At 51.3% G+C, this 20,453-nt stretch overlaps 7 protein-coding genes across 7 annotated transcripts; 3 read left to right on the top strand and 4 right to left on the bottom strand.

Annotated features, from left to right (window-relative positions):
- Positions 1–343: 343 nt before the first annotated feature.
- BO85DRAFT_386343 (MCM DNA helicase complex subunit MCM2) lies at positions 344–3,816 on the bottom strand. The gene is made up of 5 exons (XM_025656626.1): positions 3,715–3,816; positions 3,501–3,616; positions 1,146–3,448; positions 910–1,079; positions 344–849 (listed from the first exon to the last, which is right to left on the bottom strand). Exons 1-5 carry the CDS (start codon positions 3,717–3,719, stop codon positions 747–749), a joined length of 2,697 nt encoding a protein of 898 aa, XP_025520672.1. The 5' UTR covers positions 3,720–3,816; the 3' UTR covers positions 344–746.
- Positions 3,817–4,396: 580 nt separating this feature from the next.
- BO85DRAFT_409987 (putative metaphase-anaphase transition protein (Mlo2)) lies at positions 4,397–6,719 on the top strand. The gene is made up of 4 exons (XM_025657458.1): positions 4,397–4,605; positions 4,688–4,742; positions 4,815–6,258; positions 6,326–6,719. The coding sequence occupies exons 1-4, from the start codon at positions 4,490–4,492 to the stop codon at positions 6,331–6,333; spliced, it is 1,623 nt and encodes a 540-aa protein (XP_025520671.1). The 5' UTR covers positions 4,397–4,489; the 3' UTR covers positions 6,334–6,719.
- ssn3 (cyclin-dependent serine/threonine protein kinase SSN3) lies at positions 6,559–8,129 on the bottom strand. Its single transcript, XM_025665611.1, has 2 exons — positions 7,852–8,129; positions 6,559–7,797 (listed from the first exon to the last, which is right to left on the bottom strand). Exon 2 carries the CDS (start codon positions 7,728–7,730, stop codon positions 6,726–6,728), a length of 1,005 nt encoding a protein of 334 aa, XP_025520670.1. The 5' UTR covers positions 7,731–7,797; positions 7,852–8,129; the 3' UTR covers positions 6,559–6,725.
- A 1,124-nt stretch (positions 8,130–9,253) lies between these two features.
- Positions 9,254–11,447, top strand: BO85DRAFT_444087 (putative MFS glucose transporter). Its single transcript, XM_025658936.1, has 2 exons — positions 9,254–9,728; positions 9,798–11,447. The coding sequence occupies exons 1-2, from the start codon at positions 9,630–9,632 to the stop codon at positions 11,172–11,174; spliced, it is 1,476 nt and encodes a 491-aa protein (XP_025520669.1). The 5' UTR covers positions 9,254–9,629; the 3' UTR covers positions 11,175–11,447.
- A 390-nt stretch (positions 11,448–11,837) lies between these two features.
- On the bottom strand, positions 11,838–13,088 carry BO85DRAFT_359950 (uncharacterized protein; the record flags this gene model as incomplete). The annotated part of the gene is made up of 1 exon (XM_025655532.1): positions 11,838–13,088. One exon carries the CDS (start codon positions 13,086–13,088, stop codon positions 11,838–11,840), a length of 1,251 nt encoding a protein of 416 aa, XP_025520668.1.
- Positions 13,089–14,447: 1,359 nt separating this feature from the next.
- Positions 14,448–15,218, bottom strand: BO85DRAFT_444084 (uncharacterized protein). The gene is made up of 2 exons (XM_025658935.1): positions 14,568–15,218; positions 14,448–14,502 (listed from the first exon to the last, which is right to left on the bottom strand). Exon 1 carries the CDS (start codon positions 15,204–15,206, stop codon positions 14,916–14,918), a length of 291 nt encoding a protein of 96 aa, XP_025520667.1. The 5' UTR covers positions 15,207–15,218; the 3' UTR covers positions 14,448–14,502; positions 14,568–14,915.
- Positions 15,219–16,385: 1,167 nt separating this feature from the next.
- BO85DRAFT_433340 (putative phosphatidylserine decarboxylase Psd2) lies at positions 16,386–20,023 on the top strand (the record flags this gene model as incomplete). Its single annotated transcript, XM_025658420.1, has 7 exons — positions 16,386–16,529; positions 16,627–16,671; positions 16,756–16,971; positions 17,027–17,447; positions 17,499–18,986; positions 19,047–19,798; positions 19,862–20,023. The coding sequence occupies 7 exons, from the start codon at positions 16,386–16,388 to the stop codon at positions 20,021–20,023; spliced, it is 3,228 nt and encodes a 1,075-aa protein (XP_025520666.1).
- Positions 20,024–20,453: the final 430 nt, after the last annotated feature.

Raw genomic sequence — 20,453 nt, 5'->3', positions numbered from 1 at the left:
CGATTTCACAACTTATGATTCCAGTACCTACCTACGAAGTAGTATAATAACAATGGCCTGAGATATGTTGATCTGTGAAGAAAAAAGAAAAAAAGTATCTATCTATCTATCTGCTGTATGAGACTAATTTACATTCGTGGTGGCTGAGTCGGCTGGGAATTAAACACGGTAGTAGTAGTAGTAGTAGTAGTAGTAGTAGTAGTAGTAGTAGTAGTAGTAGTAGTAGTAGTAGTAGTAGTAGTAGTAGTAGTAGTACTGATAATCTCGCATTACACACTAGCAGTTTTGGAATCCCTAATCTTTCTTAAGTAAAGTAGCATGATACCCAAAAGAAAAAATATTTCGTCCATAAATACTTAATTCAGTTACTTAGGTATATCCGAGCTAGCTAGTTAGCTAGCACTGTAGCAGCAAGTTGAATAAACAATCCAAATCCAACAACAACCACCACCACCACCACTAAAGGGAGTTATTAAGACTCATTCATTCCCACACAAAGACACACATGATCACATAGATTAACATCATGATGGAAAATAAAGTAAAGATATAAAAATCCCCCAATGAACCCTTCAACCTTCAACTCCCATAAACGTGATATGTGATAATTATGTATGATCACAATCACAATCAACCCATATTCATAATGCTGCCAGTTAAAGCGAAACCCCACGCAAAACCCCTAATGACCGAAACCAGGAACCATGTACGAAGAATAATGAAGACGCTGGTAAGATTTTGGTTTTTTACCGCGCCCTAGTAGAAGACTGCATGCGCGGCTTGAATGGATCAGGGGCGGGGATGCCTGCTCTCCGCTTGGATTGGGGCTTGGGGCGGGAGAGTGTGTATCTATTAGATGGATTGTTAGTATGCATTGTTTTCTTTCGTTGATGAGTGGTGGGTACATACTTGGCAAACGCCCTGGACAGAGCTTTCTTGCAGCTGATTTTCTGGCTACCGATGAAGGAATCGACAGTGACCGCGATGGCACGGTCGATGTCCTGTGCGGAACAGTATTCCGAGAGACGCATCTTGCAGAAGGATTCAGCGATACGCATGATGGCTTCGAGGTGACGGACCTGGATGGATTGTTAGTTAGTCTTGTCTCCTGGTATTGGTTCAGGGTGATAGGAAGGGAGGCATACGGTGATGGGGTAAGCGCCGGTGGCCAGAGATTCGCGTCTCATGTCGGCGAATAGACGGGCGATCTTGTCTTGGTCGATCTGGTAGAGCTTGGGGTGGCAGCGTTCACGGGCGTAGAGGATGTATTTGCGGAGGAGTTCTTGAGGGATTTCGCCGTCCTTCTCGTCTTCGCGTCGTTGCTTCTCAGCATCCCGGGTAGCGAGTTCCTCGTCGGTCAGAGGCAGGCGTTGCTTGGTCTTCTTGTCAATGCGGTAGCCGTCTTCGTCGATGGGGTGTCCATCTGCGTTGATCAGGTTGCCGTCTTGGTCGCGGAGAGGACGGGCGGGGTTGGCGCGGTGGTGGGACTCGATGACGAAGTTGGCGAGACGTTCATCCTCGCTTGGGTCGACAAGATCGCGGACGACGCAGAGAATGTCGAAACGCGAAAGAATGGGTTCGGTGAGTTGGACGTTCTCGGAGAAGGGTGCGCTGCTGTTGTAGCGGCCGCCGATGGGGTTGGCAGCAGCAACGACAGCACAGCGAGCCTGCAGGGTGGTCACGATACCAGCCTTGGAGATGGAGATGGTCTGTTGTTCCATGGCTTCGTGAATGGAGGTACGGTCCTGGTCGTTCATCTTGTCGAACTCATCGATCAAGCAGGTACCGCGGTCTGCAAGGACAAGCGCTCCTCCTTCGAGGGTCCATTCGCTGGTGAGGGGATCGCGACGGACGCTGGCTGTCAAACCGACAGCACTGGCACCCTGACCGGTAGCGAAAACGGCTCTGTGGGCAGTCTTTTCGGTGTACTTGAGGAACTGGGACTTTGCGGTACCGGGGTCACCCAGCAGGAGGACGTTAATATCTCCACGAATGGACATCTTGCCTTGGGCTTCCTTGCTGACACCACCGAAGAGGGAAAGGGCGATTGCGGTCTTGACGTCCAGGTGACCGTAGATACTAGGGGCAACGGAGCGAACGATCTTGTCGACAATCTCAGGGTCCCTGGATAGGGCACGGATCTCCCGCTCATCTTCTTCGGTCAAGTGGAAACCAGCCAGCTGGTCGTGAGACTTGACAACGTGGTTGGCCTCAATGATCGTGGCGAACACAGGGAAGCCGTTCTTGTTGTTGAGCTGCGCATCGTAGCTGTTCCGGTAGATACCCGTCACCTCGATTTCATCACCTGGCTTAGCCGAATCGATGAGATCTGCGAGAAGGACGACCTCGCGCTGGCGGGGGAGACGACCAGCGGGGACGGAGCCCGGAGATTCTTGGAGGGTCATTTTCTGGTAGTTGCGGTAAACGGTCTTCTCGGAGTGCACAGAGAAGGGTCCCTTGGACTGGCAGTTCTGGCAGTACGAGATCTTGACTTCCGCACTGGCTTCCTGTTGGAAGGGACCAAGAGTGATGTTACACTTTCCACAAACGAACATGACATATTTCAGTTGCGGGAAGACACCGGTACGGCGAGTAACGACACCGCTGACGCGGATAAGGCAGTTGAGATGGGACTGGCGCAGTTGACGGAGGGTATAGGAGACAGGGAGATCGGTAATGCGGACATGAATTTCGTTGTGGATATCGTGATATTGGGGGTAGTGGAAGAGAGTGACATCAAGCGCGACTTGGTCGAAGACCTTCAGCACCTCAGTGGGCTCGTTGGCAAGGAAGTAGGCAAGAGCCGCTTTGGTTTCCAGTAGATGGGCGTAAGAAACTTCAAGGGATGCCGAGTTCACCTCACCAAGGGTCTTGATCTTGTTTCCGTAGACCGAAGCACCGGCAGGGTCGGTGTATTCTGTCAAGAAGGACTTGAATTCTCTGTAGATGGAGCGAAGGACTTGGGGCTGCAGAACCCAGTCCGTAAGGTTAGAAGCCTTGACATCGGTCAACTCCTCCAGGGAGAGCTCCTCCATCGCATCATCACCCATCTCGACGTCGTCCCGATCTTCGTCGTAGTGGTGTCTCCGGCGACGGGGTTGACGAGTAAGATCTATGTCACCATCTTCGTCGTCCTGCAGGAAAGCCGCAGGCATGCGACGGCGACGTTCGAGTTCTCGATCTCTCTTGTTCATGCGGGCTTCGAGTTGACGACGAGTAGCGACATCAAGTTCTTCATGGTCACCCTCATCGTCGATGTATTCCCCTCTGTACTGGTCGTCTGCTGTGCTTCGATAATCTTTCTCGAAGTTGTCTCCAAACAGATCGATTCCGTCCTCGTCTTCAGCCATCTCGTCGATATCATCAATGTCACCCAGGAGCTCTGCTTCCTCATCGCGCTCGTTGTCATCGTCGTCGAAAGGAAGCATGGGAGGGGAAGAAGGGGGGGCTATTGCCAGCGTCAGTATCAGGAACCAGCCATCCACCACAGCATGACTTACGACTCGAGGGGGGAACAACCGATGAGGTCTCATCATCGGGCTCTCTGGATCTCTTACGACGACCCAGGTTCCCTAAGCCGCGGTTTGCAGCAGAATTGCTGGGACGGAGTGGTGAACTGGGAAGACATTATTAGTATTCCGAATGTTTTGAGGGGCAACCAAACAAGGTGGTTCCAAGCAACATTGACAATCACTGGGCGAGGACACTACATACCTCATTGTGTGTGGTGTTCAGTCTGACAGGCGGGGAGGTGGAAGGGGCAGACTGAGGGAAGGTGAAGAGACAGCCGTGCGGAGGGTCTTTTTTTCTTTTCCGTTGGGCAACGCAGGAGTTCGAAGGGCCACAAGCTGAGAAGATCCTGGACTTGGCGCCGAACGCGTCTCCGAGACGCGCCAGCGACGCGTCCGTTTTCAATTAAACCCCGATTCGGAAATGCGACCCGCCCTGAGCCCAACGAAAAGTGGAATAGAAGATGCTTCGTGGATACGCTCGACTTCTGGGCAGTGGGAAAATGGAGCTCTGGGTACGTCATGCAGAATAGTTCATATTGGAATTACTCCTCATGGTCTAGTTAGATTGTCACCGAGGTATGTACAGACTACAGCGGGGTGGTTCTGCAGGAGCGAGAAACAATCCAACTGCGCTTATACTTAGCTACTAAAAGCATCGTCAATCCACACCAGAGCCTACAATAAAGATTAGATACAGAATCCCATCAATTAGTTTATTATACTTTTGAAAGTAACCTTTCAGACCATCAATCAAAAGTCTCAACCTGGTGAAATTAGAGCAGATTACCAACTCCATAGGTGCAAACACGGCAAACACTTTACGGTTGCGCGCCGGCGCGTTCCCATCGCCGCCGCTCAGCCTCCTCCGTATGCGCAACCATCACCTAACATTCAGTCTTCAAAATCCGATCAATTTCTTTACATAGGAACTTTCATTTGAGATTATTTCTATATCGCGTGACGGATATCTGATAGACATGGCCAACACCGAGTCGGGCGACCCACCCCTCAATGCCGGACAGGCACTGAACGGACAGACTACCGCAGGGCGCCGCGAGAGCTTCAGCTCTCAAAACTCGCAGACCGCGAAGGAGTGAGTCTTCATCGACCTGCAACGCGCATGCACTGGGATTACATCGCAGAATTAGTTGCGCAGACCACTAATGCCTTTATAGATTCATTGAATCGCAAATTCGACTTGAAGCCGATGCGCGTGAAGTCCTCCCATATGTAAGCTCACCTTGCCTACGTATCGAGAAGAAAAAGGTGAAGAAGTATAAGACACACTGACACCTATACAAGTCATTCGATACTTGTACACAAGATTTAGGACCCCTTCGCCAATCCCTTTTCGCCTGCCTCACCTGCAACCCCTCCACCTCCGAAGAGTCATATACCCCCGCCGCCGTGTGCTACTCATGCTCCATCTCCTGCCATGGCGAACACGATCTCGTCGAGCTCTTCAACAAGCGGAACTTTGTTTGCGACTGTGGAACAACCCGCATGCCCGCCACCTCCCCATGCACCCTTCGGAATGACCCCAAGACCGGCGCGAAAGGCGTGCACTCAGAGCAACCTCACCAAGGCAACAAATACAACCACAACTTCCAGAACAAGTTTTGCGGATGCGGCGAGGACTATGACCCGCATAAGGAACGCGGTACGATGTTCCAGTGTTTAGGTCTGGGCACAGTAGAGACCGGTGGGTGCGGCGAAGACTGGTGGCACCCAGAATGCCTGATCGGCCTGCCGCGCGACTGGTACAAGGGTGCGAAGAAAGATGGAGCTACCGATGGAGAGGCAGCCGACGATGACGAGGAAGAAGAGACTCCCCTCCCGCCCGGATTCCCTGCGGAAGAGGACTTTGCGATCTTCCTCTGCTACAAGTGCGTCGACTCAAACCCCTGGGTAAAGCGCTACGCAGGAACGCCAGGCTTCCTACCCCCAGTATACAAAGAAGGCGGACTCGCCAAACCCACAGAAGAGGATACCAAGCCCATCACCACCGAACAAACACCCCAGGCCACAGAACCAGAGCAACCCAGCAACCCCAAGAAACGCAAAGCGGACGACAGCGCCGACGAGGAAAGCGATCCTGCTCCAAAGCGACCAAAAGAGGAGCCTACAGAAGATCCCAAGCCCGAAAAGAACGACACAACCACCACTACCACCGAAGTCAAACTCGACACATCCCAAGACACCGACAAAACCACCACCACAACCACCGAACCCTCCCCACCCAAACACACCCACCTCCCCACTCACCCCCCAACCCGCACCTTCTCCCTCTTCCTGAAAGACGACTTCCGCGACCACTTCTGCCGCTGCCGCGACTGCTACCCACACCTAGCATCACACCCTCAACTGCGCGAAGAAGAAGAGACCTACGAACCGCCCATGTCCGAAGACGGCGACGGCGAGGGTCCCAACGGCGGAGGCAGCACCGGCACAGGCAGTCTTCTCGACCGGGGCGAAGCCGCACTGAGCAATATCGACCGAGTGCGTGCTATCGAGGGCGCAATGGTGTACAACCATCTGCGCGATAAGGTGAAGGAGTTTCTGAAGCCGTTTGCGGAGACGGGTAAGGCGGTTAGTGCGGAGGATATTAAGTCCTACTTTGAGAAGTTGAGAGGGGATGAGCAGTCCATTCGGGATGCCGCGTCTTCTGCTGCTGGGGGTGGTGGGGGTGGTGGTGATGATGATGGTGGGGATGCTGGGGAGGGGGGTGGTCGGAGGGAGCAGAGTGGTACGTATATGTTCTGTTACCTCCTTGAGATTGAATGTGGGTTTGCTAACTTGATGGTTACTTATAGGATATTGATTGATATTGTCATGATTTGTATGGGATTGGTTGATGTTAGGATACTGGGATTGGATTAGGGTACTATTGTCTAAGGGTCGGGGAGGGCGTCATTTGCATTTAGTTTTAAGATTATCGGCATATTCTGGAGATGTCAAGATTGAACACATATGATACCGTGTCACAAATTCAAAGTTGGCTCATTTCATTGTATACATGCTTGCTCGTTCGGGATTTCCCTAATCTCTACCTTTGTGCACGAAGATAAATATATTTGCAAGATAAAAAGAAAAAACGCCAGTTCCAAATGCATATCTAGATATTCGCACAAAATGCCACCCAGCCCTAAACTCCTTGTACATCCAAACATTCTTCAGATATTGAAAAAAAAAAAAAAAAAAAAAAAAATAATATCACTCTTTTAAGCGCTTGGTTGCCCTTCCCAACAGACTATCATCAGGCAGTCCGCTGCGTTTTGTGCCAGGCAAGCTGCCAGAGCGAATATCGTTGTCATCCTGTGTCACTCGACGATGAGGATATTTGCCCTCAAATCCTTCGAAACAATTGGCGGAGATAGGACCCCCGTTCTTGAAGTAGGGATGCTCGAGAGCTTCTTGCGCGGTGATCCTCTTGGTCGGGTCGTATTCCAGTAGGCGTGACAGCAGATCGAAACCATCTGCCCCGGGTGTGCCAGCACTCGAGTTGGCGGAGTACCCGTTGTTCTTCAGGCAGCTCTGATACCAGCCTTCTAGGTTGGAGGATCGGTTGAAATGCCCCGGGGCACGCGACATTGCCAAGGACTGCAGCTGCGAATATTCTGGCATGGACACGATGCCAGGCCAGATCTCCTTGGTTGGGAGCCCCATAATCTCGATAATCTTCATCATCTGATTGCGCTGGAATGGCACCGTCTTTTTGCTGTCCATCTTGGCTTCCTCGCCTTTGAAGATAGGGCGGAGCGATAGCAGCTCCGCAAAAATGCACCCGACGGCCCACAAGTCAACAGCTGGGGTGTAGTGTCGACTCCCCATCAAGAGCTCAGGGGCACGGTACCAGATGGTGACGACAACCTTGTCTCCAGAGAAGAGAGAGTTAAGAGGTTTGTAGAAGAGACGGGCAAGTCCCAAATCTCCAATGCGAATCGCACCACTTGAGGTCACCAAGATGTTTGCTGGTTTGAGGTCCCGATGCAGTACCCAGTTGGTGTGAAGATACAGTAAGCCATTGAGCAGCTGAAAGAGGATCGATCTAACCATCAAGGCCGGGATGGCATGCCTTTGCGGTTGGGTGTGATGATGAATAATCTGGAGCAGATCATGCTCTGTGTACTCAAAGACCATGAAGATACACTTGTCCTCCAGGATAATTTCTGCCAGCTGCACTACATTGGGATGGTCCAATTCTGAGCACAAGGCCATTTCTCGGATGGCCGACTGGGAAAGACCGGTATACTGAATGATTTCGCCTTCTTTATCCGGCTTGAACCTATAGCGGGTAAGTCATGTGATGAAGCCGATATGCCAGGAGTGGGATGCCAACTTTTTGATCGCAAACTCTCCCTTCTGGCCATTTTTGCCAATGGCCTTGTAGACACGGCCATAAGTACCACTACTGATAAATCCCACAATGTGGTATCTATCGCGCACACGTACTTTGCTGGTGTAACCAGAGCCGGGAGGCTTTCTCGCATCTAGACTCTCTTGATATAGGGTGTTAGCAGGGGGACTATGCACTTGTCCACAACGAGCGTAAGAATTCAACAGCCAATCAAATTCCACGAGCAAGGATCAAGGGGGAGTGGAGTAAAAGTCCGAAAGACCAAAAGGAATAGGGGGTGAAACGGGGAGAGCTAATGGGGGAAAGAAGGATGAGAAGGATGAGGCGAGATTGTTGCAGCCTCTATAACCGGCCAAAAGACGGCGGGTTAGTCTGGAGAGGGAAAGCCATTACCACGTGGATAAAACCCGCCGAGAGAATTATAGAACGGGAAGCTCCTTCCAAACATCATGGAAAAAGAACAGACAGAACAGCCCTTAACAGGCGTGGAGACAGGGACTGTTCAAGGGCATTTAACGATTATGTAAGGAAAGATAAAATGGTAGTAGTAGTAGATCTGACAGCAGCGCAAGGTTCAACCAAAGTACATGGTGACGGAGCGGGTTCAGACAGCGGATCAATAATAGTAATAAGAAAATAAAAAGTGGCAACACGGGCGAAAAGAGGGTGCTCGGAAGGGGAAAGACAGGAAAAGCGTCAAGTCAAGCTAAGCAGAGGCAGAGTAACAGTAACCGGTATTACCATCAACAGCAGCCTGCAGGCTCTTCTTTAGAGACAGACTTTGGCTGACGGTGGCCGCAGCGGGCCTGGAAGTCGTACTTAACGGGCCGGACGAGGAAGGCGGGTTTGTCAGACTCATGGACGAGGTGGAGGCGACCGGAAAAAGAGAGTCAGAGGCAGAGGAGCGTGAGGGAGGAAGGAGAGATGATGATTAGTGCGTTAGGGGAAAGTGGTCAGGTCAGAAGAGGGTACTTTTAGGCTATCCGTGGAAACTGCAACGCTGCGATGGAGTCCGGGAACCATACGCGGAGACACTGATCTCCACCACTATGGGGAAAGCACAAAAGGTCCAACAGCAAGCCTGCAGGAGGAGAGATGGTCAGTGAGTTGAGACGGACCAACACGCGCCGAGAGGAGTGGGAAGAAAAAAAAAAACAAGAAGGACTTAAAGCCGAAAAGGCAAATAAGAGGGAAACACCGCAAAGCCAAAAGCCAAAAACCGGCGCCAAAGAGAGAGAGTGTGTGAGTGAGTGAACTGGAAAGAGTGAGGCTGCATCGGAGGGAAAGTGGCTGACTCAGCACTCTGAGTCCTCCCCTCCTCACCCAAGCAATCAATCAATTGATCAATCCATCTATCAACAATTACACGATATATAATTATAATTGTACTTTGTAGGATGTTTGAACCCTGTCTGGCTTATATTTCTACAATTGACCTATCTCAATCGTAAATTGCTGTCTTCCATCCTATATCTCTCCTAAATACACCATCTGCAAGCCATCCACTGCACTCCCTCCTGTTGATAAGACTCCTCCCCCTGGATTCCCCCCGATAACGCGGAGTTTCCTTGTCCCGATTATAGACGCCCATCCGCAACGTCATCAACACGCTTGCTCTCCGACTGACTGCCATTCCCTTCCATTCATCCAGGATCCAGGTGCAATGACCGGGTAACAGCAGATCTGTCCCCCATTTACTGACTGAGAGCTCTGTGGATTTTTGGGACCCCCCGTACTCGACAACGTCTCAAACCACAATCATGGTCTCTCCAGAGCCGATCCGATCTAAGGTCACGCCATACTTGATTTACCTCGTGTTTATCACAACATTAGGACCACTCCAATTCGGTTATCACCTGGTAGGTTTTACCCTTTCCACATCTACAACCTCAACCCCCCGGCTCATACTGACACTTACTATCCGACAGGCCGAACTTAATGCCCCTCAGGCGGTGATCACCTGCGAGCGGAAGAGCATCCATTCCTCCACCGAGGCACTCTCTCTACCACAATGTATCCCCATGAACGCTTCGCAATTCGGCCTGGTGTCGTCAATCTACACCCTTGGTGGACTTTTGGGAGCCCTGCTGGCAGGACCAGTTGCCACCAAACATGGTCGCCTCTTTGCTCTGCGAGCAACCACGCTATTCTTCATCCTGGGCCCCGTGGCTGAAACATGCGCATCCAACATCTCCCTCCTAAGTCTAGGCCGGCTGCTGTCCGGCATTGGAGCAGGAGCTGCGATTGTCGTCGGCCCCATCTACATTTCCGAAATCGCTCCACCCAGCGCCAGAGGTTTCTTTGGTGCCTTCACGCAGGTCATGACCAACGTCGGCATCCTATTAACCCAGTCCCTCGGATACTTCCTAAGCGAGGGCAGCAAATGGCGATTCATCCTCGCCATCGCCGGCTTCATCGGAGCCCTCCAGCTCCTTGGTCTCGCCCTAGTCCCAGAAAGCCCCACCTGGCTCGCCGAGCACCAAAAGAGCAGTCTGGCCAGACAAGTCCTGCAACGGCTGCGCGGAAAGGACGCAGACATCGAAGAGGAAATCGAAGGATGGCCATCCTCAACAGCAGGACCAACCGATGACATCTCCGGCGAAGAGCAATCGCTCCTCACGCCACCATCCGGCAACATGCCACCCAAACAACCCCCGGTCACCATCATCCACGCCATCAGTAACCCAACCTACCGACCAGCCATCATCGCCGTCGTCGGCGTCATGGTCTCCCAACAATTCACCGGCATCAACAGCATAATCATGTACAGCGTCTCCCTCTTACAGACCATCCTTCCCACCACCGCCGCCCTCCTCACCGTCATCATCTCCGCCATCAACCTCATCATCACCCTCGCCTGCTCCCCTCTCCCCGACAAAATCGGCCGTCGATCCTGCCTCCTCCTCAGCATCACCGGCATGGGATGCAATTCCATGCTCCTAGCCCTAGCCATCTACTTCAACCAAAAGGTCCTCTCCGCTATCGCCGTCCTCCTCTTCGTCTCTTGCTTCGCCGTCGGCCTAGGCCCCGTCCCATTCATCCTCGCCTCGGAGCTCGTCGGCCCCGAAGCCGTCGGCGCCACGCAAAGCTGCGCCCTAGCTGCCAATTGGATCGCCACTTTCGTAGTAGCGCAATTCTTCCCCATGTTGAATGATGCCCTGGGCGGCCGTGGCAAGATCTACTGGGTCTTTACGGGTATGGCGTGTCTCCTTGGTGGGTTTATTTATTGGCGTGTTCCGGAGACGAAGGGGAAGGCTAGTGCGGATGAGGTCTGGGGGAGAGATGATCGGAGGCGACGGGATTAATTCCAGATTCAGTAGCTGTTGGGGTATCGTATTTTCGTTCGCGTGCGTAATATCTGTGTATGGTCCGTACCTATTTGAGCGGCCTACAGTATGAGATATATAGCCTTCTTCAATTGGTCAATTAAGTAAGGGTTTACTATATTTAGCAAGCTTGGTATGGTATACCCGTAGTTCTCGCTTTTAGTTCCATTCGGTGACATTAAGAATGATGACATGCTCTAATAATACATAGTACTAACTATGGTATGAGTGTGAGTTTGAGGTTGCGGTGCGAAGATGTACGTATGGAAAAAGACAGATGTTCCTGGGCAACCCCAGTAATAATATATTTTCCGATGAGTCAACTGCTTTGAATAACATGAACGCTAAAGTGACTTTAGGGCAGTGGTATGTTCTTAGTTAAAAATATCAAACATGAAACTAGCCCGCCAATGCAACAAGGTAGTAGAAGATATCCCAGTCTAGCCGCTATGCTGTATACCTGCATCTCGTAATCGACAGAAAAGCTCTAATGATGAATCCGCAAAACGCTAACAGACATGTCTAGTCATAACGTCAATCATTCATATCCAACACTTCATAATTCATCATGGTAAAAAAAGTATGAGAATATCCGTATCGATCTGCATGCGCTGCAGATTCATACAACCCCCATGGCCAGCCTCACTTGCTAGCTGACATTTGTGGCGGGGCACGTGGCTGTATCTCCATTGACGTAGCAGACTCCTCGGTAGACGCCTGCGACATTAGACGGTCTCTTGCCTCTTCAGGATCCCAGAGCGCGGCATTTTTGCCGCAGTTGTTTTTGGCCTCATCTAACCATCTATCCCATGCGTCGGTCGACGGGGCCAGGCCTCCTTTTCGGACCCATGCAATCTCGCTGGTCTCCCGAATAGCCTCCCACAAGGCTCTAGTGTAACTCCTCGTCTTTGCCGTTCTGACTGTCTTCACGTCATATCGGCGGCTTAAGTCCCACATTTCCCCCGGATCCATCAGCAAGGCCAGGGCAAAGTATAGGATATTCAGGATGATGTATGCGACGCCGACGGCAATCTGCATCGTCCATCCGCAGTTACTGAAGAGAATGATTGCCGCCATAAGAAGGACCGTGCTGCAAGCCAAAAGTGCTTGGTGGCCTCGAGTCTTGAACACGTAGCGACAGCTTTCAGCTCCCCCGTACAGCTCTCTCGTTATCTCTTCGGGGCATTCTACCACAATAAAAGCCCCGTTACGGGTCTTCATGACAATATCCCCCTTCGTCACCTTGGCTTTTGTCGTACGGGTGGATAGCCTCGGATACCATTGCGCAGAAAGGCAGGCAGCGCTGGTAGACAATGACATGGCGGCGAGGGCGACGAGGGCCACGCCGTCGTGGATCATACCCGCCCAGATGAAGAGGCCGATGGTCATTAGAATTGAGATCAAGGTCACTAGATTTAGCGCACTGAGCGACTTCAACGGGACGATGACCTCTTTCTTGTCGTCGTCCGGCTGGCTTTTTTGCTCGGCATCATTTTGCGTTCCTCCACTCTCGACATCGTCCACCTCTGCTGCGCTTTTGATGGTGTCCTTCTCCGGTTCCCGATATGTAATCTTGTAGGACCGAAACTCATACTCCTCCAGCTCCTCGAGCTTGTGAATGACATTGGCGAAAAAATTGAGTTCGGTGAAGCGCGTACCGGATTTGACGCCAATGATGGTGACTTCCTTGACAGAGGGGAGTCGGTTGGGCCGATCTGTATCCAGCAGTGATTCAGGGGCGGGTAGGATACGTGGGAACCCGGCAAATGGGGACGCCGTGATTGCCTGCTTATGCTTTTCAATAGAGGACCCTCCGATAATGGCCAGAAGGGAGACGATATCAAAACGCCAGCTCTGTGCTTCGGAATCGAGGGTCGTCGGAAACCAGCCCATGTTGTCTTCAAATCAAAAAATGGCAGTGAATATCTGCAGGAATGTGCCCGAAGGATAAGTTTGCTGCAGAATCACTGTTCAAACATGGATATGAAGGGATTCATCCAGCAAGATGGCGGGGTATTCGATGGACCATGTAAATGTAGGTCACGGAGAGTTGGCAGAGGTAAGGAGTCTTATAAGCATCAGTGGAGGAACCCAAAGGAAGCACTGCAATTTTTGGCGAGCTGAAGGTCTGCCTTGGCCAATCGATCGGCCGCAGCAAAAGCTGCCAGCCACCTGTACTTCATATGATAGGTGGTGCTCAGGTGTTCGGCTGAGGTTGATTTGCATCCCGAACCGCTGTTGCATTAGCGGCCAGCCTAGTCGTGGACCTGACTCGGCCGCCCACAGCTTAACTGCATCAAAGCCTCAGTCAGCTGGAAGGCGGTATGGATGCATCAAGAGAGGGGGAGAGGCGATTTCATCTTTCCCAACAGGCCAGAGACCCGTCAAATAGTTTTACAGTTGTTGGGTATCTGTTTTGCGTGGATAGCTGGAGGAGAGCCGACCAGGAGCGTTAGCTTGAAACTCCAGTGGCTGGGTGCCGCGAGAGATCTGAGGAGTTCGTGGCATCGATAGAGACCCTTAGTACGTAGCAATCATTTGGCCTATCATAAGAATGAGTCTGCTGCAGCTTATCCCAATTTAGGTCGAAGGCAAACAACTAACCAAGTCAGAGGTCCCTGTTCGCTGATCAGTCTTGAAGTCATGGCTCGACAAGTGTACTTCGAACCCGCTCAGCTGAGAGACGGTCGCTCCTCCGCTTCTCTAAAATACCAGCTTGGGTAGCTATGAGGTGTTGGTTCGTCAATACGTTGGTTTGAAATAGAGGATATGATGTGGAAGTGCCAGGTTGGGGTGGAAGGGGTACTCTTAACTAGTACTACCCATGTTGTGGTAGCACTTACTGTAAATACTATGGCGAAGAACGGCCCTTGTCTATACAGCAATGACCCCGCCAATGCACAGCACAGCAGCTGAGCCGTGCTGGACGGTCAGTGAGAATTCCACCTTAAATCCATAGAGGTGACCTATTTCTTTGGGATCGATTGCGAGGTCGGCGTTAACCCGCAAGTAGCAGTTTACTCCGCAGCAAGGGACTGTGCAAAAACGTGTCGCTTCGGGAGACCCCAGATTGACGGGGACTGTTGGTGGTCGTACAGGAAAGTAAATCTGATCCTGATTGAGCCAGGTGATAGACATGTATCTTGTAAAGCCTTACTCCGTACGATGCGCAACCAGCTTGAATGCTCCATCAACTGACCAGTCACTTTCATCATTCTTCGTGACTCAAGTACGTAGCTTGAGCTTCGTTCCCACAAGCATTCATGGGTAAATAAATATTTCTCTCGGTGAGAACCTCACACCGACAGTGAAGTCCCCCTAAGCACAGATTAAATATCATCTGCGACACATAGCTAATTATCAACGGTCAAGACTCCTAAAGCTGCAAAGCATTTGACCGATGGGCCGAACCATGGTTCAAGCATGAGGAAGTGGAGAGGAAAACTGCCTAATGCCTTTGTCTCTGGAGAGATCCAACCCAGAATTACCAGAGTGACTTCACTTTCACCGCCTCCAGGCAACCATCTTTAATCGGCCGAACTTCCGACAGTCCCAGTCCTTTAATAGACTACTTACTACTCATACTCCCTTCCATTCGATCTTTTCGGTTATTCATTGACATGTTGACTTACTCCGGGTGTGGGGGGTTACAGGGCTGAAGCAGGGACAGCGAGGCAGTGATCCATAGCCCCTCCGTTGTCGTCTTTGCCCGAGTGAATCTCACGTTAGACACATCCATTGGATGCTTCCGGATCGAGGGGCAGTCGATCTACTGGATGGATTCGCTCTCATTGGATCTGAGCCTTGGATGAAACTATGAGGGGTTCTCAGATGACGTTCAGGCAGCAAGAAATGTGCTCGGCAATAGTAGTAATTGGATTTGGATTCCGATGTTCCGTACATAGCCAGTGAATGAACTCTGTAGATGTAGAGAGCATACGAGACAGAGTTAAGACAAGATGATCGGTAAGTGGTCCAGATGGGAGAGCTCGGAAATAGCCACATCCCCATAGCCACAACCCCCATCCACTCTACGAAGTAGTAAGTAGTAGTACTAGGCTGCCAGTTTTCCTTTCCTTTCTCCATTTCACAAGACTCATGATCACTCGCCCGGTGGGCCTGAACGTCTTATCTACCAGCTTTTCCACTTCTTCCAGCACCTTCTAGCCCTATAGCATTCGACGAATTACCAGGGTCCAATTTAATAGGAGTTTCAATCATCCAGGGCGTAACCGGCGGCTTCCGCAACTCCTCACTTGCTCCCGTTGTTGGGAACTGGGGATTCGCTGCAGCCCATTAATCTTGTTGTAGCTTCCCAAACAGCAGAATAAATTAGAGTCTTGGGAACTCCGAGGTTCAAGTACAAGAAGGAGCCCATCGAGGAGGACTCAAAAAGGGACTCACGGACTTGAACTGACTGACTTAAACAGTACGACATCCACCCCAAAATCCCCACTCACAATACGAGTGCTGCAGCAGTCAGTCAGTTGCTGTTGTGCTTTCCTTCTCCTTTTTCCCAGACCCAGTTTCCGTCTCCATCATCGATTATTCTTAGTACCCCTTAGCTTTGATTATTATTATTTTTATTATTATCATTATCATCATCATTATTATTCCTATTATTACTGCCGACCTGGTTGTTGTTATTTGTTGTTGGGGTGGTTCCTCCCTCCCCAGTCGTCTGTCGTATTATTATTATTACTATTATTACTGTATTCACCCCGTCCAAGTCCGTGCATTAAGCTTTCCCTCTCTTCCACCCCATTTTCGTTGTCACCGGTTTTGTGGGCGCAATGCTCCTGGCCTTGCTTCGCTAGAAACAAAAAGGTGCCAATTGCAGGGTGGGTGAAGTTCTCCTGTTGATTTCCGTACTGTCCGATCGTGGCTCCGTCTCCTGGTTTCACTGGGCGGATCCAGACACAGAGAGCACCACTTAGTAGTACTTTAGATCAGCCGGCAGTTCGTCCTGACAGGCAACCACACCGTGACACCTCTTCGTCACGGTGGCCGGGGAGCTCTGGCCGCTTTTCAATGTACTATATTTCCCAATAGCCCTCCATGGCACTTGATTGATGCGATAGTTCTTCTCTAATACCATTTTCCCTGTCCAGTTTCCCGTGTTGACGCGACGTGTCCTGTCCTCCTCCGCCTTCGTCGAGCCTGTTTCCCCCGCACTTCCGGCCGGTCACCATGGTGCGGTTACCATTGCCACAACGTCTCAGCAGCCATCTGAGCACGAAAAGCAATAACCCTACTCCCGGCCAAAGCAGGAGTACAAGCCCGATGCGAATGCCTGAGCAGAAGCCGTTAATCCTGAAAGTCTCCGTCATTCGGGTGAGTGAGAATGTCGCATCTACGAGCGCGCGGAGCTCTACGGAAGCTCTGACCACAGTTCCATTGATCCGCTAACCCAGGTCGCATATACCTTCAGGGACGAAATCTTGCAGCTAAGGATCGAGGAGGGACTAGCGATCCGGTGAGTTCCCCTTTATCAATCATGGAGAAACCAGTCAATCTCATTTTCGAGCCTTGTGGCTGACGAAACCCTCCTCTTCTGCAGTACTTGGTAGTCACGCTCGGAGACGCACGACAATCAACACCCACAATTCCCAAGACCTTGAACCCAGAATGGAATGTGACATTCGAGATGCCAGTGGTTGGCGTACCGCTGTTGGAGTGCATTTGTTGGGACCATGATAGATTTGGCAAAGATTACCTGGGCGAGTTCGACATAGCACTGGAAGATATCTTTCAGAATGGTGACGTTCATCAGCAGGTAGGCGCCCGTTTCGTGTGGCTTAGATCGAGCTGAGCTGACATATGCCCTCAAGCCAAAATGGTATACACTCAAATCGAAGCGAAAACCAACTAAAAAGAAGGACAGTATGGTCTCTGGGGAGATTCTTCTGAAATTTTCACTCCTCGACGCATCGAATCCGAACGCTTCGCCAACGGACACCTATCACAAGTTCAAAACGATGGTGTCCTCTGGAGATGAGGAGGATGATTTCCCGCAGATCCCGTCCATCACGCTGGATGATGTCGACAGAGAGGAAGAAACCTCGGATGAGACAGACGACCCTACGAAACCTGAGGTCGTCGAGAAGAGAAGACGCAGACTACGGCTCAAGCGCTTGAAGCGCAAATCCCTTGCCGCTAGAGCCTATCAATTCTCAGGGGCTGGTAACGGAGTACAGGGTATCGTTTTCATGGAAATTGTCAAAGTGACAGACCTTCCGCCGGAACGGAATGGTAAGACGCGCCACCTCCTATGGCCCCTACTTCTTTGCTAACCCGCAACAGTGACGCGCACTTCCTTTGACATGGATCCATTTGTGGTCACATCTCTCGGTAGAAAAACGCTTCGAACGCCGGTCGTGCGTCACAATCTCAACCCCGTCTACAACGAGAAGATGGTCTTTCAGGTTATGAAACACGAACAATCTTATACTATCGGATTCACCGTCATGGACAGAGACAAGTTCTCTGGAAATGACTTTGTTGCTTCCGCTTCGTTCCCGGTCCAGACGCTCATAAAGTCCGCTCCCGAGGCCGACCCCGAAACCGGTCTATACAAATTCGTCGACCCGAGTCTGGATCCCACAGGGGCCGAGCAAGGTCATTCCAGCCGGCCTTCAGAGATAAAAATTGCCATCAGCAGATCGCCTTCGGCCAACAGCTTGTCAACGTCACCCAAATTTGGCACTACACCCAGAGGTTCTTCTACTTCCTTAACAAGCCAGACACTGCAGGAACAGTCTTCGACATTGCTACCTCCACGGAGTATCCCTGAAATTCCCGAGAGTAGCCAGCCTTCCACCCCAACAGCGGCCAGCTTCGAAGGAGATCCGATCGGACCGCTCGAGTCGAATGGCCTTCAGGTCTATCGGATACAACTAGCCCTGAAAAACAAAGAAAGATGGGAAGATAAACACTTCCCTGAACTGTTTGTCAAGGCGAAATACATGCCTTATCGTGCACTGCGGCAGCAGTTCTGGAGACTCATGCTTAGACAGTATGATGCCGATGAGAGCGGCCGGATCGACAAAGTTGAGCTCACGACAATGCTTGACACTCTTGGGTCAACCCTGAAGGAGTCTACGATCGACAGCTTCTTCGAACGGTTCAGCTCGGAGAATGAGCCCAGTGATACTATGGATCTGACATTCGACCAGGCTGTGATATGCCTGGAAGATACACTTCAGGCTCTGCAGAAAGACCCCGGCTCACCTCCCAAGAAACTCTCGCCCACGCCGTCGACCGCTAGCCGTGAGAGTGATGAACAATCAAGTGGTGATGAACTCACCATGGAACCTCGCTCACACAATGCCAATCCTCAGGCTACTTCAGTACCGACATTGTCGAGTGATGAGCAGCCGAGTTCCACGGAGGAGGACCTCCTTCCAGATGACCTGGGAGATGAACGAGGTGTGGAACACGTTATTGAACTCCGAGAATGTCCTCTATGTCATCAACCGCGCCTCTCTTCACGCTCAGATGCCGACATCATCACACACATTGCTACCTGTGCCAGCCGGGACTGGAGACAGGTAGACAACCTCGTCATGGGTGGATTCGTAACATCGAGTCAGGCCCAGCGCAAGTGGTACACCAAGGTGATCACCAAGATCTCCTATGGTGGGTATAAGCTGGGTGCCAACTCAGCCAACATCCTTGTTCAGGATCGAATCACTGGCCAGATCAATGAAGAGCGTATGAGTGTCTATGTCCGGCTGGGAATCCGGCTTCTATATAAGGGCCTCAAGAGCCGAGAAATGGAAAAGAAGAGAAGTATGATTACCCGCTTGTTGCTTATAGCCTGACTCGCACATAACTAACCGTCTATCACAGTCCGCAAGATCTTGAAGTCGCTCAGTATCAAACAGGGCAGGAAGTACGATGACCCGGCATCGGCCAGTCAAATCCGGGATTTTATCAATTTCCATCAACTCGATATGTCTGAGGTCTTGCTCCCAGTGGAGAAGTTCAAGACCTTCAACGAATTCTTCTACCGTGCCCTCAAGCCCGGTGCTCGGCCCTGCTCAGCCCCTGAGGAGCCCGGGATCGTAGTATCGCCTGCTGATTGCCGAGCGGTCGTGTTTGACCGCTTGGAGGAAGCGACCGGAATCTGGGTCAAGGGCAGGGAGTTCTCCATTGCTCGACTTCTGGGCGACGCATATCCTGAGGATGTGCAACGCTTTAAGAATGGAGCGTTGGGAATCTTCCGTCTCGCGCCGCAGGACTACCACCGCTTCCATATCCCCGTGGACGGTGTCTTGGGCGAGCCCAAGACCATTGAAGGTGAATACTACACTGTCAACCCGATGGCGATCCGTTCTGCTTTGGACGTTTATGGCGAAAACGTGCGAGTTTTGGTACCCATTGATTCGGTTGCTCACGGCCGTGTCATGGTGGTTTGCGTGGGAGCCATGATGGTGGGAAGTACGGTCATTACACGGAAGGCGGGAGAGAAGGTCTCCCGGGCTGAAGAGCTTGGATACTTCAAGTTTGGAGGAAGCACTCTCCTGCTTCTTTTTGAAGAGGGTGCTGTGAACTTCGACAGTGACCTGGTGGACAACTCAAAGGGTCCTTTGGAAACATTGGTAAGCCACCTTCCATTGTGATCCTCATGCGTCGTCAGTACTAATATGCCCTATCCGTTGCAGATCCGAGTCGGCATGTCTGTGGGCCACAGCCCTGGCGTCGCTCAATATGAGCCCGACATGCCGAAGAAGACCGAGGATGTCTCTTTGGAGGAGATGCAAGCCGCCAAGCGCCGAATCGAAGGCAGTCTGGCACCACCGACTGATGCGGCGGCCTTTGAATAGGGAAGGACCAGCGCGTAACATGCGTGTTATCTTTCCGCGATTCTCTTGAGGTGACTCAATTGAAGGATGATTCATTTCGGGCGTTTACTGGTACATGATCACGGCCGGGAGCCGTCATAGCGATTTGCAGCACACTTGTAAAGAATACTTACCTACCATGACGAAGCCGGACGACTACTGGAAGCAAGCAATCATGCGGGGCTGTACACATTGATTAGATACTAGAACATACGTAATGGACATAGTTGCAAATATTGAACCTATTATTTATCACAACTCCGATATAGTAAGATAGAGTAAGTGACTTGACTGCATTTCGCGGGCCACCAGCGGTGTCACCCGAAACGGGCCTAGCGTCGTCCCCACGCGCCACGACCAAAACAAGCGCGTGCTGCGGCAACTCGCAAGAGCCAAATCCCCCCGTCATCCC

This window comes from Aspergillus piperis, assembly GCF_003184755.1.
Source record: "Aspergillus piperis CBS 112811 unplaced genomic scaffold BO85scaffold_1, whole genome shotgun sequence".
Lineage (NCBI taxonomy): Eukaryota > Fungi > Ascomycota > Eurotiomycetes > Eurotiales > Aspergillaceae > Aspergillus > Aspergillus piperis.
The sequence above is the reverse complement of the archived record's forward strand: the minus strand, read 5'-3'. Positions and strand labels throughout refer to the sequence as shown.